The sequence below is a fragment of the Erpetoichthys calabaricus genome, chromosome 1 (genome assembly GCF_900747795.2).
Source record: "Erpetoichthys calabaricus chromosome 1, fErpCal1.3, whole genome shotgun sequence".
Taxonomy (NCBI): Eukaryota; Metazoa; Chordata; class Cladistia; order Polypteriformes; family Polypteridae; genus Erpetoichthys; species Erpetoichthys calabaricus.
In genome coordinates, this window is record NC_041394.2 from 213,921,513 (window position 1) to 213,943,350 (window position 21,838).

The 21,838-nt window shown below is 38.7% G+C and overlaps 1 protein-coding gene across 1 annotated transcript in view; it reads right to left on the bottom strand.

Annotated features, from left to right (window-relative positions):
* Positions 1-13,299: 13,299 nt before the first annotated feature.
* Positions 13,300-21,838, bottom strand: part of zc3hc1 (zinc finger, C3HC-type containing 1) — a 28,911-nt gene continuing 20,372 nt past the window's right edge. The window contains exons 9-10 of the mRNA XM_028811393.2: positions 15,285-15,509; positions 13,300-13,517 (exon numbers count right to left, since the gene is read on the bottom strand). Of these exons, the coding sequence (XP_028667226.1) occupies positions 13,449-13,517; positions 15,285-15,509 (294 nt within the window). The 3' untranslated portion in view covers positions 13,300-13,448. The remainder of the gene's footprint in view (positions 13,518-15,284; positions 15,510-21,838) is intronic.

Here is a 21,838-nt window from a genome sequence, read left to right on the forward strand (position 1 = left end):
TTTGCAACTAATTAGGTTAATTGGCAACATGACTGGGTATAAAAAGAGCATCTTAGAGATGCAGAGTCTCTCAGAAGTAAACATGGGCAGAGGTTCACAAATCTGCAAAAAACTGCATCTACAAATTGTGGAACAATTTCAGTATAATGTTCCTCAATGTAAAATTGCAAAGACTTTGAATATCTCATCATCTATAGTAAGTAATATCATCAAAAGGTTCAGAGAATCTGGAGAAATCTGTGTGTGCAAGAGACAAGGCCTAAAATCAACATTGGATGCCCATGATTTTCACGTGGCACGGCATTAAAAACAGGCATGATTCTTTCATGGAAATCACCACATGGGCTCAGGAACACTTCCAGATATCACTGTCTGTAGACACAGCTCATCATGCCATCCACAAATGCAGGTTAAAGCTCTATCATGCAAAGAAGAAGCCATATGTGAACATGATCCAGAAACGCCACCGTCTTCTCTGGGCCAAAGCTCATTTAAAATGGACTGAGGCAAAGTGGAAAACTGTTCTGTGGTCAGACAAATCGAAATTTGAAATTCTTTTTGGAAAATATGGACACTGCACCCTCTGGACTAAAAAGTTGATGGACCATGTGGCTTGTTATCAGCACTCAGTTCAAAATAATGCATCTCTGATGGTATGGGGGGTGCATTAGTGCCTATGGAATTGGCAGCTTGCACATCTTGAAAGACACCATCAATGCTGAAAGGTATATACAGGTCTTAGAGCAACAAATGCTCTCATCCAGATGACGTCTTTTTCATGGAAGGCCTTGCATATTTCAGCAAGACAATGTTAAACCTCATACTGCATCTATTACAACAGGATGGCTTCATAGTAGAAGAGTCTGGGTGCTGAAAAGGCCTACCTGCAGTCCAGGGGGGTATTTTTCGTACGTGGATTAGTCGTTTAGCCGGATGTAATTGTTAACGATTTGGCATGATCCTGGATCTGTCGGTTTTTCGAAACTCTTGCTGAAAGTGTTGTCATAGCAACACATCCTAATCCTCAAACCTGCTCGGAGCAGGTTTGTTCTACGTAAACAAGGATTAGTTTACACATGTAATCGGTGATGGTGCGTGGAAGTCATCCGGTCATGGCTTCGCCGTTCATGAATGAGCGACCAATTGATATTGGTGCGTAAATCATACGAAGAGAATTTCATATAGAGAGGGTTTTGCGTGATCTGCAAGATCCTTTACTGCTCCTGGAGTAAATTCTTTTCGAAAGATACCGCTTTAGCCGAGGGGGAATATTGTACCTCAAAGATTTATTAGCACCTTGATATTCAAAGTCAAACTCGGCAAAGTCGGGCTCTTGCAACCACACAGACAGTAGGCATTGCTTTGAGGTTTTTTGCAAGCGGCACTTTTTTTATATACTGTAGGCGATGCGGAAAATCTATCTAAAAGTGCAGTTTGCCAGGCAATTTGTAAAGTCTGTTTGGCTCTGAAATATTTCCTTCGGGTTTTCATAGTGTTTCCTGGACACCTGTGTGTGCAGACAATAAAAGAGGCGTTTCATGCCATTGCAGGTAGGCAACACACAGGCAAAAACACCTACAGTTCCATAAAGAATCTCACAATCAGCCTAATATTCTCATTACCCAGGGTTTCCAAATGTGATTGGGGCACATGGGACTGATCAGAGTGGAGTTTGATCAAACATTATTTGGAAAATGTACCTCTCCTCCTGATGAATAATCAGACACAGTGTCTTCATCAAATATTTGACCTTTGTCAATATCTCGTTGGTCAGACACAGGTTCTAGGGATACGACATTCTCTGCAACTGACCCCCCCCCCCCAAAAAAAGGGCTATATGGAACCTACGTAAGGCACACATTGAGGACAAATATATGCAATGGCCATTCTTTACCTGAAGTGACCACTGCATCCTGCCACTGGTTCTGAGGAGGAGCTTTCCCCTGGAATGCCCTCAGAAACAGGGCGATGGGCATTTTGCTGGAGAGCCAACTCTTCGGCAGGGGTTAGGTCAGGACCGCGTGGACCTCCACCTGTTTTTTGCTTGTCTGCCTTCTTATTAGCTTTAAAATTAATGTTCTTTACATTATACGAGCTGTATATACCCGGCGTTGCGCGGGGCAGAAGTAACCTAATCGGTCAAACACTTACATATATACCAAAGTAAACGTAATCGGTCAAACAGTTACATATATAAAAAAACCGAACCTAATCGGACAAACAGTTTCATATATACAGAAGCGAACCTAATCGGACAAACAGCTAATCTATATACATAAGCAAACCTAATTGGTCAAACAGTTACATAAATACAAAAGCAAACCTAATCGATCAAACAGCTTCATATATACAGAAGCGAACCTAATTGGTCAAACAGTTATGCATGTGCAGAATGATTTTACAAACATTATGCGTGTTAACAATCATTAAAAAGAAAAGATTGAGGAACTCTTCTTCTATATGTGATGAAGCCACTAATAACACAGATTTTTTTCAGGACCCAGCTGTTTCATAACTAAACTACTGCCACCCCAAAGTAATGCCTAATAGTGGTTTTTGGGGTAGCTGTGGAATAAAAAGGGTGTTTTTTAGTCAGTAAGAATCTGACACTACCCTTCAGTACGGGCTGAAGGGTGCCTATGTAAGGTTTTACATCCTTCCCGTATGGAAAAAAAAAACATAGTAAACTTTTTTTTGATCATTATAGATAATCTCAGTCAAATCGAAGTACGCATTCTCAATTTATTTTTATCTAATTTTTACTTTTTCACAAAGCCATCCCATGCCAATTTGTATGAATAAACTTTTGCTAGAGAGTTAGCAAAAGTTTATTCATGCACATATTTTAATACGGATAATCTATCTCTAATCAAGGTTCTCATTTTCATTCCAATTAAAAATAATAATAGATACTCATTTTTTTCTTCTGTTTTAGAAAAACCAATCTATGCCACCTACGTCTTCGTCAAGTCAGCTTCATCCAGCTTTATCACATATAGAAGAAGAGTTCCTCAATCTTTTCTTTTTAATGATTGTTAACACGCATAATCTTTGTAAAATCATTCTGCACATGCATAACTGTTTGACCAATTAGGTTCGATTCTGTATATATGAAGCTGTTTCATCGATTAGGTTTGCTTTTGTATTTATGTAACTGTTTGACCAATTAGGTTTGCTTATGTATATAGATTAGCTGTTTGTCCGATTAGGTTCGCTTCTGTATATATGAAGCTGTTTCATCGATTAGGTTTGCTTTTGTATTTATGTAACTGTTTGACCAATTAGGTTTGCTTATGTATATAGATTAGCTGTTTGTCCGATTAGGTTCGCTTCTGTATATATGAAGCTGTTTATCCGATTAGGTTCGCTTTTTTTATATATGTAACTGTTTGACCGATTAGGTTTACTTTGGTATATATGTAAGTGTTTGACCGATTAGGTTACTTCTGCCCCGGGCAACGCCGGGTATATACAGCTCGTATACATATACACACATACATGCAGTTTTAATAACACAGAAATCAATATAAACATTAACATCATTATCATATGAGAATATGAAGTAATATATAAGAAGCACATTTCATATAAATATAAATTATTAAACAGTAAAATCTTCTTCTGTAATTTGCTACCGTGGCAATTTGTGTGTCTGTCCAGGATTTTAAATGACCTGTAGCTCGCAAACCGTTGCACCTATACACTTGAAATGTGGTACACATATAGTACGTCACGTCTACTATCCGCTTTATGGGTGATGATTGTTTTAGTCTTTTTATCTTTATTTTATTTTATTGTACAATCAAGTCGTATCTGCGCACAGCAGGGCAGCCGTGGGCGGATGCGTATGGTGTATTCACTTGATGTTATCGTGCATTGCGCTGTCAGTGGTATTTTGATAAAAGAATTTGAACAACATATAAGAAGCGTATAAATTATGAAACAGTAAAACATTAACATTTAAGAAGTAAAGTTACATTAAGTACTACTGCTGTGCCTTTGGGTATACCTCATTTTTTGTTTGCCCATTACATGCTTAAATGTATACATTTTTTGGTGCACCTACCCGAGAACACGCGACATATAACCGAGCGTGGGAGAAGCATGGATTTTAAACACGCGTTGAGTTGATGTGCTGGTCTCCCTCGTGAAATAACTGGTAATGTTTGACTAAAATCTACAGCGAGTAAAACGACATTAGCTCCTATTTTTTTTTTTTACGATCTCTGAGATGTTGCTTTTTTCGGTTCAAGGCTTCATAAGCTCTTTTATGTTGTATGGTGTACTTATCCCAAACCATCATCTTTGAATGTTGCAAGACTTTCGCCTTGTATGTAGATCGGGGTAATTACATTCATTGCATTCCTAGTCTGAATCACAATGTGATTGTATGGGTGGTTACCTGGCACTGTAGGGTTGCCACCCGTCCTTTAAAATACGGAATCGTGCCGCGTTTGAGAATGAAATTGCGCGTCCCGTTTTGAATCAATACTGGACGGGATTTATCCCGTATTTTTTTTATCATTTTTTTTTTAAAGCAGCGTCTCATGCAAATCATCCCACACGCATTTTATGAAGATGCCTCCTTTCCTACTTTTGATTGGGTAATACTTGATGTCATCGTTAGTTTGATTGGTGTTTTTAACTGTCCAGTGAGTAGGGCGTGTCTTTCAACCGTAAGCAGATTTTTTGCACTGGTATCACTGACCTCGACGACGGCGACGTTATACGTCAAAAATAAATTACGATAAATGACGATTTTAGCGATACTTTATTACGACGGCGGCTACATAGACACGATCAAATAAAAACAAAAAAATCAAATAATCATTCTACATTTTCAAAACGTCGAAAAAACGACGGAATGAAAAAAAGGCCCACCCGACGACCCACCCATTCCATTTTTATATATATAGATATGATTCTTTATGTCAACAATTCTTTAAATTAGATATACCAATATTTACCAGTTTGAAGTATATTCTTGTACTTCACTTTAACCTGTTCTCGTGTTCTCCTTGTGCTCACGTTTAATCTGGAATTATGACATATTAAATAATAATTAATCTGACACATAGGAAATGAAGCGCTGCATTCAGTAAGTACAATGCACACGCATTTAATTTGTCGGCCACTTTTTGCCAGCCGTCTTTTCTGTTTTTTGCTGCTTTTGCAGTGTTACCCCTTGTGCATATTAAATCTTGAAATTCTTCATGTCCTTCGAATAAAAGGTCTTGCTCCGCTTGTGTGAAAAAAAAAAATGCGCCCGTTCTTTCATCATTTTGTTACAGCCTATCAAAGACTTGCTGATCATGTTTTCTAGACTCAATATATATGGGCTTTTCACTCAGCACGGGCGCGTGCATTCATCTCGGATGATTAGATCCAGCTAAACTAATCTACCACACGGCTGTGTTTGAAAAACCGACTTATCCCGGATGAGGTTCACTGGCATTAACTCATCCAAGATGAGGCATCTGATCTCGGATGATTTAAGCGACGTACAGAAAATACCCCCCAGACCTTTCATTAACTGAAAACATCTGGCTCATCACAAAACAAAAAAATATGATAAACAACACCCAGATCTGTTGAACAGCTAGAATACTATATCAGACAAGAATGGGACAACAATTCTCTCATAAAATTTCAGCAACTGGTCTCCTCAATTCCCAGACATGTACATACTGTTGTTAAAAGGAGAGAGGATGCTAAACAGTAATAAACATGGCCATGTTCCAACTTTTTTGAGACATGTGGTTGCCATCAAATTCAAAATGACTTTATTCTTTTATTAAAATAATACATTTCTTCAGTTTAAACATTTGATATAGTTTCCATGTTCTATTGTGAATAAAATATAAGTTTATGAGATTTGCAAATCATCCATATTACTAAACGAGAATGGTAAACCGGATATGGACGCAGGGACCTGCCCGTGGACGCAAAAGACATACTGCGCAAGTGCCACACAAAGCCCCCCCCCCGAGTGAAACGGGAGAGACTACGCACGTGCGCAGGCGCCACACAAAGCCCCCCCCACCCCGCACCACAGCAAATCGGGAGAGACTACGAACCGTCAGAGTAGGAAACAAAGTAAAACGTCATAAAGAGGTTAAAGAACAGGGACAAACACATGGAGAGCAGGTTACAGAACAAAGCCCCCCTGCCCAGAGTAAAACGAGAGAGACTACGAACCGTCTGACATGCCGCAAGCAGGATAAAGCGAAGTCAGAAATAAAACACAGAGTAGGAAACAAAGTAAAACTTTATAAAAGGATTAAAGAACGGGGACGAACACATGGAGAGCGGGTTGCAGATGATGAAAACTGGAATGTAACAGCTTCAAAAAAACCTAGGCACGAAACACATGCACACCGAGATACAGAATATAAAGGCAGAAACAACAACAGTTAAACGTCCTCACCACACAGCGGAGGCGGACCCGGAAGGTACAGGCGCCTACATCGTGCGTCGTAAGGCGCGGTAAAGTACAAAAGGCAAAGGCGCCTACACAGCATTGTATAAACCGACATAATATGGAAGGCGCAAGCGTCGCCGCCATATTATGAGTGGCACTAATGCATGGTGAAGGAGCAGGAGGAGACAAAGTAAAACAAGAGGAGTCAACGCACTGTCCCAGAGTGAAACGGGACACACTACGGAGTCCACAAAGGTTCATACATCAAACCCGAGATGGTACGGACACGCGTCTGAAACCGCGGAAGCAAAACTGTCTCGGCTCCAAAACCAAACAGCTCAACAACTAACACAGCTTCGACACTGAGCCCGCGTGGACAGATCTAATGAACGTGGACGTCTACAATGCGCGTCTCAAACTGCGTAGGCAAAGCAGGCACGGATTCAACACGACACAGCTCGAGTGACCGAGATACAAACACGCGCCTGCCTGGATATAATTAATGAACGCAAACGCCTACAACGTGCGTCTGAAATGCCGCAGACCAGGCAGGCACTGCTCCAAAAAGAAAGAGTTCGACTAAACGAGATACGAAGTGAAATGGGAAACACTACAGAGTCCGCAGTGCTCCACAATGCACCGCATAATAGTTCGGAAAGAGCTTCGTAGTAACAGTGGGGAGACCCAAAGTGACACGGGCGAACGCTCCATATTAAACATACGTCATCCTCACACGTCCAAACTATACAGCATAGCTGAATCACATTACAGTGATGCATTATTAACAGTACGATAAACATCACAGTATCGCAAACAAATGAAAATTATTACTTGAAAAAGGGAAAATATATTCACCACGGACCAGGTGTCATTGAAACAAAAGCAGAATAAAGCGAGATCAGAAATGAAAGAGAGTAGAAAGCAAAGTAAAACGTCATAAACAGGTTAAACGAGGGGGCCAAACACATGGACAGCAGGTTACAGATAATGAAGACCGGAATTCAAAAGCTTCAAAAACAAAAGCACGACTGACCGAAATACAAACTGAAACGGGAAACACTACGGGGTCCGCAGTAGTCCACAATGCACCGCATAATAGTACGGACGGAGCTCTGTATTAACAGTGGGGGGCCCCAGAGTGACACGGGCGAACGCTCCGTATTAAACGTGCATCATCCTCACATGTGGCTGCCCAGCGGGCACGGGTTCAAAATGACGGGGGTAGGCGAGCGAAGCGAGCAGGGGGCGGAGCCCCCTTGTTGCATTCTGTTTTTACTTACATTTTATAAAGTGTTCCAACTTTTTTGAATTGATTTTGGAAACTGAATGGGAAAAGCACACAATAGTCAATTACCCAACTGCAAGCCACTGAAAACCAAGGCGTGGCTTCAGTGGGATAAGGAACACGCGTGTTCAAGGAATGGAATAGAAAAATCCTGGTTTGATAAAATAAATCCTCCTTTCAATTGTGCCATGCTGATGGGAGGACAAGGACATGATGCAAACCTAGAATCCATTGATCAATCCTTTTAAATGTCTGTGCAGAACAATGGTGGTGTAAAGCTGACAGAAGTGTCTTTGTGGCATTAATTTAGTAACACAAGATATCTTAAAATACCTACTGATCAGGCAGATCCTGTTCATGGTATTTGTATACCTATATAATAAAGGCATTTTTTTCATTAGGATGCTTGTCAGGTCAAAGAATAATTTCACAATCAGAGTAATAAATTATTTTTAATGAAGTGTCCTTCCCCAATCACAAGACCTTAGTTCTTTTCTGAAATTTTTATGGAATGAAATATGACAAGTTTTTCAGAATAAAGGCCCACCCTCTGTTAATCTGCAAATAGTCATCCACTGTCCTATATTTTCTGGCACAATATTGAGTCCATGGTCTGAAGAATTCAGACTCTTGAAAGCAAATTTCTAATAAGATGAGGTGCTTAATAAGTTGGACACATAACTCCACAGATGCACAGTGAAGAAAGCACCATGAATGATACTGGGAAAAAAAAAATCAATGAAAAAGAAATATTGAAATGAAGAAACATGGCATGTTTATCCATTTAGAATTTAAATCACTTGTTAGCCTGTACTTTTCTTTTCTTAAGGCTTACCGATTTTGTCATAGGCCAGCTACTGAACTTAAGTCTCTAAATGAACAAAGCTAACTCTTGCACGTTGTCTACAGGGATGATATGCACCAGAACAGTGATCTAATATATTGCAAATGTTTGAGGTAATCCATTCTCTGTATATCCTCCCATCACCTCCACGCCTCCAAGCATGACAGCATATCACATAGAGTGTTTCAGTTCTGGCCAACAGAGTTTAAATATATTTTTACTGCTGACAGGAGAAGGGTTTGTATATAACTTGCTCTAATGAGCAACATTCTGAAATTAACATGTTACTGAGCAGTATCCTATATACTCAAGAGAACAAATCACTGGTAATGAGGGCCATTAGCCATCTTACAAACTGATAGTTACAACAATTATTATACTCTACAGCTCACTGATTAAAAGGTGTAAACAATTCGCAATTATGGTTTTAATGTTCTCTTAATGCTCTATTCAGGATTGGTTTAGACATTGACCACATATCTGTGTGGGTCAATGTGGGTTTTCTATCCACAGCTTAAAATATTTTTATTATTAACATTTATGTCTAAACTGGCACCATTTGACTAGGTGTTTTTCTGTGTACGAGTATGCGTCCTGTGATGGACTGGGAGCTCATTCAGTGTTGGTACCTGCCTTGTGCTCAATGCTGCCATGATAGATTTTGTTAATCAGGACCATAACTAGTAAGCCCGTGATTCACTAGCGAATCGGAAATCCAAGAATGGCAATGAGTTTCTGTTCCGTCCGATATATGGATGGATGATATATCATGGAGGGTGGGTGCGTCTGGGGAAATGTCATTTAACTACATAAGCATATCTGTAGTAAAGTGGTCTCGTTTTGTGGAGACGTGATTCCGTTGCCTGTGCTGACACAGACTGCTGGCAGAGTTTTGCACAGCAAGTTCAGTTTACAGGTTGTGGTGTTCATGTGCCAGCCACCGAGTGTGGGAAGCCGCTGGGTTAGAGTCTGTGACCGATATGTGATCTATATTACTGGCACAGTGGATTAGAGCAAGTGTAGCTCACAGGTTGCGTTGTTTGGGCGCCACGTACTGACTCTGGGAAGCTGCTGCGTTTGACTCTAGGGCGGGCGCCACGGCAGTGCACGTGAGTCTGTTGCCTTCGCTGACACCGACTGCTTGAACAGGTTGTGTTGTTTGGGGGCCACCTACCGACTCTGGGAAGCTGCTGCATCAGACTGTGGGGCGAGCGCCACAGCGCAATATGCGCCTCGGTGGGAAGCCGCTGCGTGAAGACATATCATGGAAGGTATATGCGGTGGTGTGGGCGGTCGCGTCCGGGCGGCTGTACAACCCAGCGTGCATGCTTTACCCCAGGTGTAGTTCACAGGTTGTAGTCTCGTTTCTGTGTTTTGTTTGGTTTGAGCCGTGACTCCTTTCACAAGCACGCGCGTTGTCACAGCATGGACCTGTGGGGATTCTGTCCGTACTGTAATACAACCTTCGAATCCTCTCGTTTCTTTTTTTGCTCTGTGGCGGACGGCAGTGCGCGTGTTGTTTGGGGGCCACCTACCGACTCTGGGAAGCCGCTGCGTCTGACTGTGGGGCGAGCGCCACAGCGCAATATGCGCCTCGGTGGGAAGCCGCTGCGTGAAGACATATCATGGAAGGTATATGCGGTGGTGTGGGTGGTCGCGTCCGGGCGGCTGTACAACCCGGTGTGCACGCTTTACCCCAGGTGTAGTTCACAGGTCGTAGTCTCGTTTCTGTGTTTAGTTTGGTTTGAGCCGTGACTCCTTTCGCAAGCGCGTTGTAGGCGCGCGCGTTGTCACAGTTGATTTGAGCTATGACTCCTTTCGCAAGCGAGTTGTAGGCGTGCGCGTTGTCACAGCATGGACCTGTGGGGATTCCGTCCGTACTGTAATACAACCTTCGAATCCTCTCGTTTCTCTTTTTGCTCTGTGGCGGGCGGCAGTGCGCGTGCGCCTCGATGTGCCCAGCGCCAGCTTCCATATCCGGTTTACAACCTTCGGTTAGTAAGATGGATAATAGAAAAAAAAGAAAACAAAATCCAGAAAGCATACATTTTGTTCTAAATATAAATGCATACATTTGAACTTCTGGTAATTTTTTCTACACTCAAGTTTTCATTTTTGAATATACAAGACTATTTTCTACAGTTCTCTCACATTACCCCAAAATTCTTTTAATAGTGAGTCTATTTATTAGTAGATTTTTCCAGGTAACATACTTGCATTTTAAGTGGCATGTTGAGGGTTCTTATCCATGAATCTATACCTTAAAGAAACACAACACTCTCTTCTAATCTTACTGAATAATTATTATAAATGTAAAGGATTATTATCTCATATATATTTCTCTTCTAGTTCATCCTGCTTCCACTTCAAAACCGGTCCCGCCCACACACAGCCGACATGGCATTTCTCGATTCCTATTTGTCCTCTTCCAAACCCTTCCCCATGCTACCTGCGGCTCCACTTCAAAACTGGTCCCGCCCACATGGCATTTCTCGATTCCTATTCGCCATCTTCCATGTCACGCACTATACTGGCCTGCTGAGCGTAATACATCCAACAAGTACTCAAGGTGCTGCCACAACGGTAAAGTAGCTTTACCACCTTTGCGGGAGCCACCTGTCTTTACAACAGCTTCTTACACAGCAAACATTAGAAGCTAAAAATTATCGTGAACACATTCGAGAATACAACCCTTTTCTAGCGTTTGCTTCCATGGGTGCACAGATAACTCAACCTCCTGGCCACGGACCATACTGTTTTAAAATACACGGGCAAATTTATCACCAAATCTCTCCACTATACGCCAACACTTCTACCTCTCCAGGATATGGACAGTTGTATGTTTTTGACACAGCGCAAGCTACTGAAGTACGCTTACAAAATAAAGCAAACTCTGCATGCAGCGAAAATGTACTTCTCCAGCTAGATTCCATGCTCAGAACCATCAACCCCTTCGCTAAATCATACAAACATGCATGAAATTGCTCAGTCCAATCCAACAGCATCTGTACGAATGGTTTTCAAGGAAAACCCTAGGCAGAATATACAACGATACAATGCCCCGACACTGCAGCGATTTTCGTCAGAGAAAATGGCGAAATGACTGCCGAAAGGGACATTTGCATCTATCCCATAGGCAACTCCTGTAAACAGATTTCCACACTCAATATGAATTGTGATCCTATGGTTTACCCACTTTTATTACCCACTTTTATTCCCTTACGGAGATATTGGCTGGCACAAAGATTTACAACATGTTCCCGATAAAAGAAGCGCCAAGCAAATAAGGCTTACTCAATGCCAATTTTACGCGTACAGATTAGCAATGAGGAACACATTTAGTATTTTGCACTCCAGTGGCAAACTATTCCAACAGTACGTCGTAGATACGTATGTTAAAACAGAGGGCGCGCGTCTCAACTATCTCAGATTAAATCAACAAGATCTGCACGTGGAACTATCAGACACACTGCAAGCAAACGCTGAAAATAACAACGTACGTGTAGGCAAAATGATCATATTACCGTCCACATTTCCAGGAAGTCCAAGATACATGCAACAAAACTATCAGGTTGCCATGGCCATAGTACGGAAAGCCTGATTTATTTATCACTTTCACATGTAATCCTGCTTGGCCAGAAATTCTACATGCACACTAGCGTCTTTCAAGAAGTATTTGTTTCTTCGTGATTCTGAATTCCTTTCTCACCGTTTTCCATTCCTATTCTTACACCGCTGTATGCTACGGCGGGTGTCAGTTAGTTATTATTATTATTAGAGAAACTGCTGTCTCAGAAAGAAGAACAAAATCTGAGAAACAGGCATTGAAGTGTTCCTTGCTGACAGAGATGATTGTGTTGTTTTTGAAATCCATTAGGGAGACACACCATATATTTCAGGCTATATATATTCTACCACAGCCTCTTTCATTAAAGGGAAAATAATCTGAAGTCATTTTACCTTATTTTCTTCTTTTCATGAAGAAGAGTTACAGATTACCAAAATGAAACATTTTAAAAAAGTGAAAACTGACACAGAAAACTATTTTCCAGTCAGTAGAATAAAAATATTACACTATAATTAAACTACTAAACATTTCCAATGTTACTCATTTTCTTCTTTTGGGTTACTTATATTTCATTTCCACTTAGTAGCTCTCATGCACACTACTGTACAGTAGTAACAGTTAATTTACAGATGATAGAAAATGTTGGAGGTAGAATGTCACTCTGGAAAATGTTATCAAGTTATTAATTAGTAACTTTATTTTCCCATTTCATTTCCTGCTATAATTAGTTTCCATTTATTTACATGGAGTTATACACAATATTAGACCATAATTACCACATTTTATGTTTCAATATACATTTACATTACAATATCACAAATTAATATTACTCTAGTGCTATTGATGTGGTTCTTTATTTCCAAGGTAATATTGAATTTTATCTCAATATGCCAAAACACATTTCAGCAGAAGAATGGTTATACAAATGTATAATACTGTACAATATTGAAGTATATCAATGTTGTATATTCAGAATGTATTATTCTAATAAGGCACTAATCACCAAAAAGGGTACTAAAATTCCCTTGGATAATGCTTATGTTACATATAAAGTTTTTCCATTTTCATACTGTACATCCACAAATTGTCATTCACCTAAAAGTGAGAGTATAAGATTACAATAGAGTCCACATAAATAATGCATATTGAAGATTAAGAAAATAATAACACACAGTGCACTGTACATTTAAATAGTATCAAATTTAATCTCTTTTTCTTTGGAAAAAAAGAAAAATGAAAAGTAAAAACAAATCATACAATAAGAAAAACAAGAAGGAACAACTTGAGTTTCAAATTGAAAACAAGAACAGTTTAATTTATTAAATGAAAACTATTTTGAACAGGGTGCATCCCATTGACGGAGTATTGTGAACACTCTCTTGGATTTTGCAGGAAGGCCCTGAATAAAGGAAACACAAAGAAAGAACACAAATAATTCCACAACTATTTTCCACTGCATTATATTGACAAAACACATTCAATCGTCCTTGCACAACTGAAAAATAAAAACTGTGATGCCTGAGTCATGTTTACAGACTACAGCTCAGCATTTAACACTGTTATACTATAAAAGCTCATAACCAAACACTTCAATATAGGACTTGGCTCCACCATCTGCAGCTGGTTTTTGGACTTTCTAACCAATGGACCTCAGCATGTATGGCCTGGCAGCATCACATCCTCCACTTTGACCCTCAATACAGCAACTATACAGAGCAGTTTGCTGAGCCCACTTCTGTACTCCTTGTTCACCTCTGACTCTGTGGTCCAACACAGGTCCAGCTCTATCGATAAAATTGCTGATGATACCTCCATCAAAGACCCGATTACCAACAATGACATAGCCAACTGAGGAAAGACACAATGGTGCCAGAACAACAATCTCAACCATAATGTCAGCAAAACCAAAGAACATAGTCATAGGCTTCAGGGTGCAGTAGACAAATGACTCTTCTGTTTGGTCACTGACATAACTGAGAGGGTGAACATCTTTACATTTTTGGAGTGTCTTTCACTGATAAATGAAGCAGAAAGAAAAACTTTCAGCTCTTGTCAAAAAGGCTCACCGGCTCCTCTACTTCCTCAAAACAGCTTACATTTCCTCCATCTGTCCTCAAGAACATCTATAGGGCAAAGCGAAGTCCATCAAAACTGGCTGCATCAAATTCTAGTACAGACACTGCTTAGCTTAAAATTGTAAACTACTGAATAAAGTGTCAAAGGAGGCACAGAATGTTACTAGCAATCAGCTGCCTTCTGTTCAGGACAAATACTACACTTGCTGCCATACAAAGACAAAACAGGATTATTAAAGATCTCGGAAATCCTGCACAGCTATTTTTCTTTTTCCTTCCTTCTGGCAAACAGTACAGGACCATTAGCACTCGCAACACTAGATTCAGTGACATTTTCTACCCATAGATCATAAGGTTACCAAACATCCAATCATAATGCTAACTAAAATAATACAATTACTGTATATATGTGTATATACAGTGTGTGTTTATCTATATCATATCTATATATAATATGTATATCTACACATATCTATCTATATATCTATATATATCTATAATATGTATATCTACGTATATCTATATATCTCTATCTCTATATACACACACACACGTGCGTGTGTGGCAATATACTGTACTTGAAGTTTAAGATTCTGAATTATATTAAAGAAAAAATGCAGAGGCATGCTTTAGAACAACTAATAAATTATTTCACATGAAGATATGGAGGGTAGGTTAAGATTGTTTGAATGGTTCACTACAATGTTTTAAGCACAACAACTTTCATCTTGTGATTCATAATAAGAGAAAGGAAATAAACTACAGAAAATTTAAATTACAAACATAATTCTAAAAATTGAATGTGAACAATCTTGTAAAATAAAATTAAACGAAAGGTTATATATAGGGTTTTTTTTTGCCTTATACTGTGTGTTTTGGAGAATATGGCTGACCAATTCAACCAAAGAAAGAATGCTGTTCTGCTAGATACATTTAACTGAATTTTTAATATGTCTTAAAATATCTATAAAATAATTTATGGTCACATTTCTTAAGGTAAACACAAACAACTTTTAGGCAATAGTCTTATATTGTGTATACATAGGACTCATTTATAGTATGGCAACAGGAGATAAACAAATGAATCCTACCTCAGGTAAACTGCAATCAGTCACACTTTCTGATTTTTTCATAGATAGAAAGACTTTGAGTGCTTCCTTCCATCCAGGTTCAGGTTTCTCTGTGTTTTTTGTTAGAGATGGCATATCCCCTTGAGCAGAAACTACAGCTGATGTTCCCTTTGCAGCTTTTAGCCATGGGCACCAATCTTTGTGCTGACAGATTGGGTCAAAAAAGCTTCTGGATGCTGGAGTATCCTTAATTTAAATGAAAAAATACATAAAGAGTATTACAAAATTGACGGTAAATGAGTTTGTAACACCAAGTCCCAAGTGCTGGATCAGATTATAAGTGACAGGGTGTCACAGATGAGTCATTTACTTGGATGTTTGTCTTACTTGAACAAAGAGATAATTTTACCATCTGCTAAATGTTTAAATTATATACAGGGTTACGTATTAAGGGGTTGGCACTTTATATAAATTTATATTTCAAAGTTAGTGTTCATGGTGTTTTATTGATTTAGAAGTACAAATGTACTAAATTTACTAATGGTTATTATGGTGTTCAATCGTTCTTATTTTTGAGTATGCAAGTGTTTGATTAAGTATTATGTTGATGCAATGACATTAGCTCTGGGCTGGTAAACTGGGGCAGCTACTCCCATTTTCAAAACAGGTAAGTAGAATGGATCACAGCAAAGCCTTGGCTGAAACAGAGGCTGGAACTGAACTGGACTCGAATATAGCCATGCTGATTGCATCGTGGCAGTTAAAAAATAAAATGGCTTGTTATCTTTGCAAAGATTTATGAATGGTATTTTGCCAGTATCGCGTGTACTTTTTTTTTTTTTTTTTTTTTTTTTTATGAAGAAAGCTAATTACTAAGTAATCTTATTGTCAGCATAGCAAGATAACAAGCTTCTAGGGCTACTGTTGCATTCCATTTGGTCCTAAATTAAAAGCTTTTTCTGTACACCAGGTGTTATGTCTATCTAAACTGAGCTTAGGACAAGTTATTTAGATGCAGGCTCTTCTGGAGTCCATACTGTAGTTTGGGAACTTTGAGAGTTGCCATCTCTTCTATTTCCCGATAAAGCTTCCCTTTACTTATCTAGAACTTACATGTACTGTCTATCTAAACTGAGCTTAGGACAAGTTATTTAGATGCAGGCTCTTCTGGAGTCCATACTGTAGTTTGGGAACTTTGAGAGTTGCCATCTCTTCTATTTCCCGATAAAGCTTCCCTTTACTTATCTAGAACTTACATGTACTAGAACAATTCACATTCTCCAAATCTGTAATTATGCCTCAAAACTGAAGCTGAAGAAAACAATGGAAATATGCATGCAATTGGAATAGCAGCAACAGCAGCAGGCTGTACGATATTAACGGAATCAGAGGTACTAAGTGAAATTAGGGTTCTCTGCAAGTTTGCAAGAGTTTAGCAAATCAAAAAAGTCTTTCCAACTGAGCAATTACTGCTCTTGATAGAAAGGAGCTGTCAGAGCTACAAACATTTAAAACCATTTTTGCATTACTGGAATATTTTTCTCATGCTCCAATTTCTCTAAATTGTTTTGTGTAAACGGTACATATTTTTGCTGCATCCTAGTGTCATCTATGTTTGCATTACAATGGGATGTTTGCATCACCAGGGATGCTTTCTTGTTGTAGTAGTATCGCTTTATATGTAATAATCAGTATGTAAGAGTGATTGATGGGGTTTCCTTTTCTGAATTTGTCTAACAACTCAAATAATACATTTTAGGAATTTCAGATTTGGCTTCCTCATGACTGTGAATTCAGTTTTGCACCTTTATGAAAATACTCATGGTTGGGTCAACCGTGGTCTGTTTAATGTTTTTTTTCTTCAATCTTGCATTCCAATATTTGCCACTGTATCTCTAAAGCGGGGCAGTGGAAGACAAAAAAGAAACTAACACCATCTATGTTTTCTTAAACAGACATACACATTAGTCACAGAAACCAGCTGGGATGTTCTGGGCATCGTTTTATAGGTGTTGCTTATCCACACATCTATAATGTATTGCAGGCTGTGTATTTGTTAGATGGCCTATGAGAGACCAGAAAAGAGCTGCCTTTACCACTGCAACAATCCCTAACAAATGTGTTTTATAAAACTAGTAACAAATTGTGGGTACAAATTGTACACAGAATATTTTCTTGTGACTTTAACACTAACTAGGTGCATTAAAGCATTAACTCTTAGCCACTACTTACATTAAAACTGATGCAGATAATCTGCTTTCAACATTAACAGACAAAATAGATAGTTTTCAGGCATGTTTTTGTTACAAAACAAGCTCATTTTAAAAACTACAAATTACAATGACCATAATAGAAAGTATAAAATAATAAGTTTGGTACTTTATTAAAATTGTTGAATGCATTCAAAGGCCCTTAAAACCTGACTGTATTTATTTAAAAAATGCATGTCCTTACAACTGTAGACAATAGAATACCTGAACAAACCTGAAACAAAAGCCTTAAAACATAACTAATACATTTAGTTTGAAGCAGAAAAAAAAAAAAAAAAAAAAACCAAAATAAAAAAGCTAGCTTAAAAATTCAGACGTGAGTGTCAGTAAGCTTTGCACCCTTGGAACCAAGTTACCCAAACTATTCTATAACATTTCAGATTCTGATATTTCTGATAATAAAACAGGTCATTACAATAGCAATTGACAAGAAGAATTCATAATTAATTGCAGAACCACAGTATTTGAGAGTTCCCCTTAAGTGCCTCTTTCTCTTGCAGATTTGGCTCAAAAACTAATCAGCATACCATCATCTCATAACAGGCTTAAGTTTTAAATTTGGTATTTTTCCATCCAGCTGTTTTGGCTGTAGACCATCCTCAAGAAAATGTGACACACAGACAGACAGATACCCATCAATGAGATATCAATGTTTTCGGTCTCAAAAAGCAGAATTCTTTGACAATAGAGACCAGTGATGTAACCAAGTAATTACTAGGGTATTTTAAAGTGACATACATTACCCAATAGAAAACTATTTATTTCTAAAAGATTATGTCTTCCAGCAGGATAAGGATCCAAAACACACATCGAAAAGTATAGCAGAATGGTTAAAAGAGAAACAGATTGTGTTGAACTAGCCAGCAGTGGGTGGGAGAAGAAAAAAAAAAAAAAAAAAACTACATGCCAGCTAAGCAGACATCTTTTTTACTGTGTAACTTTGGACTTCCAATTAAAATATTCTGACAATCAAAGGTTGAGACATTTCCAATCTAAAGATATTGTACATGACCATCCATAGCCAATCAATCTTATTAACAAATAGGAAATCCAACAAAGCAGTAAATTCTTCTCTGTTACTGGCAGCAGAGTTTGATGTTGCTAACTACTCTCACTCCAAACATAAATGAAATTATAAAAACTAACTATGTAAAAACTTTAAACCTGACTTGTCATTTTTAATGTCAAGGCTTTAGATATGGTGGCTGTATTGCTGGAAAGAATGGACAAGCATACATTTAATAACTCCACCATTCATGCTTATACAAAGCAGGACTAAATGAATATCATTATCAGATGTTCACACACTTTGTTACAAGTGTTCGTCTATATTGCTTGTAAACATTCTGAAATATAAAATCTATCTTGTGAAATTGTAACAGCCATACTCATCCATTGGCAAAGCAGTCTAATCTAAATCTAATTTAGGGTCACAGGACATAACTAAGCAAGAACTAACCCTGGGAGGGGCACCATTCCTTCATGCATAAGCCCACCATTTCTCCCATGGAAGCATTTAAGCTCTATGTATTTAGGGTGTGGTAGGCAAACATGACAATACAGGAAGAACTGTAAACTCATCATAATTTGCTAAGCAAATATTAAGCTACAGCAAACAAGATTAATAAACTTACTCTAAAGAAAGCTTTCTATTTGGTCCTTTGGCTTCTGCTGCATCTTGCAGTTTAATGTTGGAAAACAGAAAAATGCTTCCATAACTGCATGATTGATGAATGTTGGAAAATTGTACCTGTAAGCAGCAAAAAAGGCGGCATTGCGTGACAAATTGGACTTGTTAATGAACAAGGACTCCACAGCAATAGCAGTAAGCTCCACTCACATTTTTGTCCCAATATGCCTTATTTTACAATTTAAAATCTTATGTAAAAGCTTGTATTCAGTGAAGAGTGTTTTACTTTATGTTAGTATTTCAACCAAACATAAATTTGTTTGGAGCCTAACCACAGAGTTATTTTTTTTTCTACCTGTATTTACAGATCTCTCTCCCTCATATATTCATATCTTATCTGTTGCAGGTCCTCATCTGCACTTACTGGCTCATTTATTTAATTTCAACAACAAGTCACACTGCAGCAGTAGTCAAGAAAGCCCAACAACGCATCTACTTCCTTAGAAGACTGAGGAAAGCCCGGATGTGCCCCACAACCCTGTGCAGATTCTACAGGTGTACTGTGGAATCCATCCTGACAGGATGCATCACATCCTGGTACAGCAACTGCTCAGTTCAGGACTGCAGAGCTCTGCAGCGTGTGGTGAACACAGCTCAGTAGATCACGGGCACACAGCTCCCTGCGATCCATGACATGCACACTACACACGGTCTCAGGAATGTGAACCGTATCAGGCGGGACCCCAGCCACCTTGCACTGTCACTTTTCACCCTCCTCCCATCTGGGAAGCGACTGAAGTTCATTTTGGACGTGCACTTCCAGGTTCAGGAACAGTTTCTACCCAACTGCAATCAGACTCATGAACAATCAGTAACCTTGTGTCACCTCCACTGCTACCTGCACATATACTTCTGCCACTGTCTATTTCTAGGATTTTGGTTTTATTTATTTACTTATATTCATTTATTTATTGTGAGTGGGGTTTTTCTTTGGAGGGGGGGGGGGGTTTATGTTCACTGTCTGCAGGGGCACATGCAAGCAAGCATTTCATTGTACATGATACTTGTACTTGTACACATGACAATAAAGAATTTCACACTTTGGTATAAAACAAGAGCTTGTCTGCCTAAATGAAACAGCATGAGTGCATAACTCCCTATTAAAGAAATACTGCAGCATGAAGCTAGCTATCAGCAGCCACATCCCAGGGGTGAAATACATTGTTGGGTAAGTTACTTTTAAAATAGCAATATTAAATACTACATATTTTTATTGCTTTTTTTGAAAGTATTTAAAAATATTACTTTTTAATAAGTAGTGTATTATATTACATACTAGCTGTCCCCCGCGACTTCGCCTGCATAGTAGTAAAACAGGACAATGAGGTGGGCCCTGCCCGGCTCTCCACTCCCGACGTCATGCTTCCTCCTCCCCACGGTCCACAGCCTCTGTCTCGGATTAGCGTGAATATATCGCTCCTGCAAGCGAACTATGATCGCAAAAATCAACCGGAATGTTCAAGCAGATTATAGAAAAAAAAAACCCCGAACTAAATCCGTTAAGTAGTTTTCTCGTGAAAAGCGGACAGACATACAGACAGACGTTGGATTTCATATATAGAAAGATTACTTTTATTGCTTCACAAATACATATGAAACTTTCAAAAACATTCAGCGAGTAAATCATATACAATACAGTACACATCTGGAATTGAATGTGCACTCATAAACAAGCACACAAAAGTTTGTCAAATTTATTTTGTTATGTTCTAAATAGCAATATAATCACAACAAGTCAATGAATAAATAAAAGCCATATCTTTTTACTTTATTGGTCTTAAATCAGCACTGTTAAACTCTTGTATAACACAGCAACCCCATTGTTGTATAATAACAACAATAATAATTTATTACATTTATAGAGCAATTTTCTCAGTACTCAAAGCGCTATCCACACAGGCAGGAACCGGGAAGTGAACCCACAATCAAATGCAAAGCAGCAGCACTACCACTGCACCACATGTATATAAAACACAATTAATTTACCTAGTTAACAAAAGTAAAAATGATGCAAAAATACTAGCTGAAGTCTCCCAAAATATCAGGGACCTATATGCTCATATTTATTTTTGAGACATGTTACGTTTTTATTATACCTCTTAAGAAGCAGTTCATCAAAATGAAAATCTGAAAGGCAATTTCTCTTTTATGTTGAGGTGAGCCCAACACTTCCAAAACTGAACAGTCTTTTCGACAGGAGCACTAGATAAGAGAGGGTGTATTATAACAATAAAAGACGTGTACTTCTTAGAAATCGATAGAGAAATTCCACAAACTGGTTGCAGTTTTCAAATAATCCAGGATTCTGAAGCATGTACCTCATTGATTTCAGTAGCATAGACGTAGATCATAGATGTGATGGGCCCCAATTGCACCATCACAAACAGTGGCAGCATTTTTGCGCTGTAGTTTAGAATTAATCAAATGTACAGTAATTCCAAAAATTTTTATTGTGCACAAACCAAAACTCTGTTGCAGTACACATAAACTGCATCTCCTCAAAAGTCATTTTTAGTTCACCTTCAGTTTTGTTATACAGGGTCATAAAGATGCTTGGTGAATGTTTTTCTGTCTGAGACATGCTTTGAGGAAGCAGTATCTGAAAGCAGGTGCGA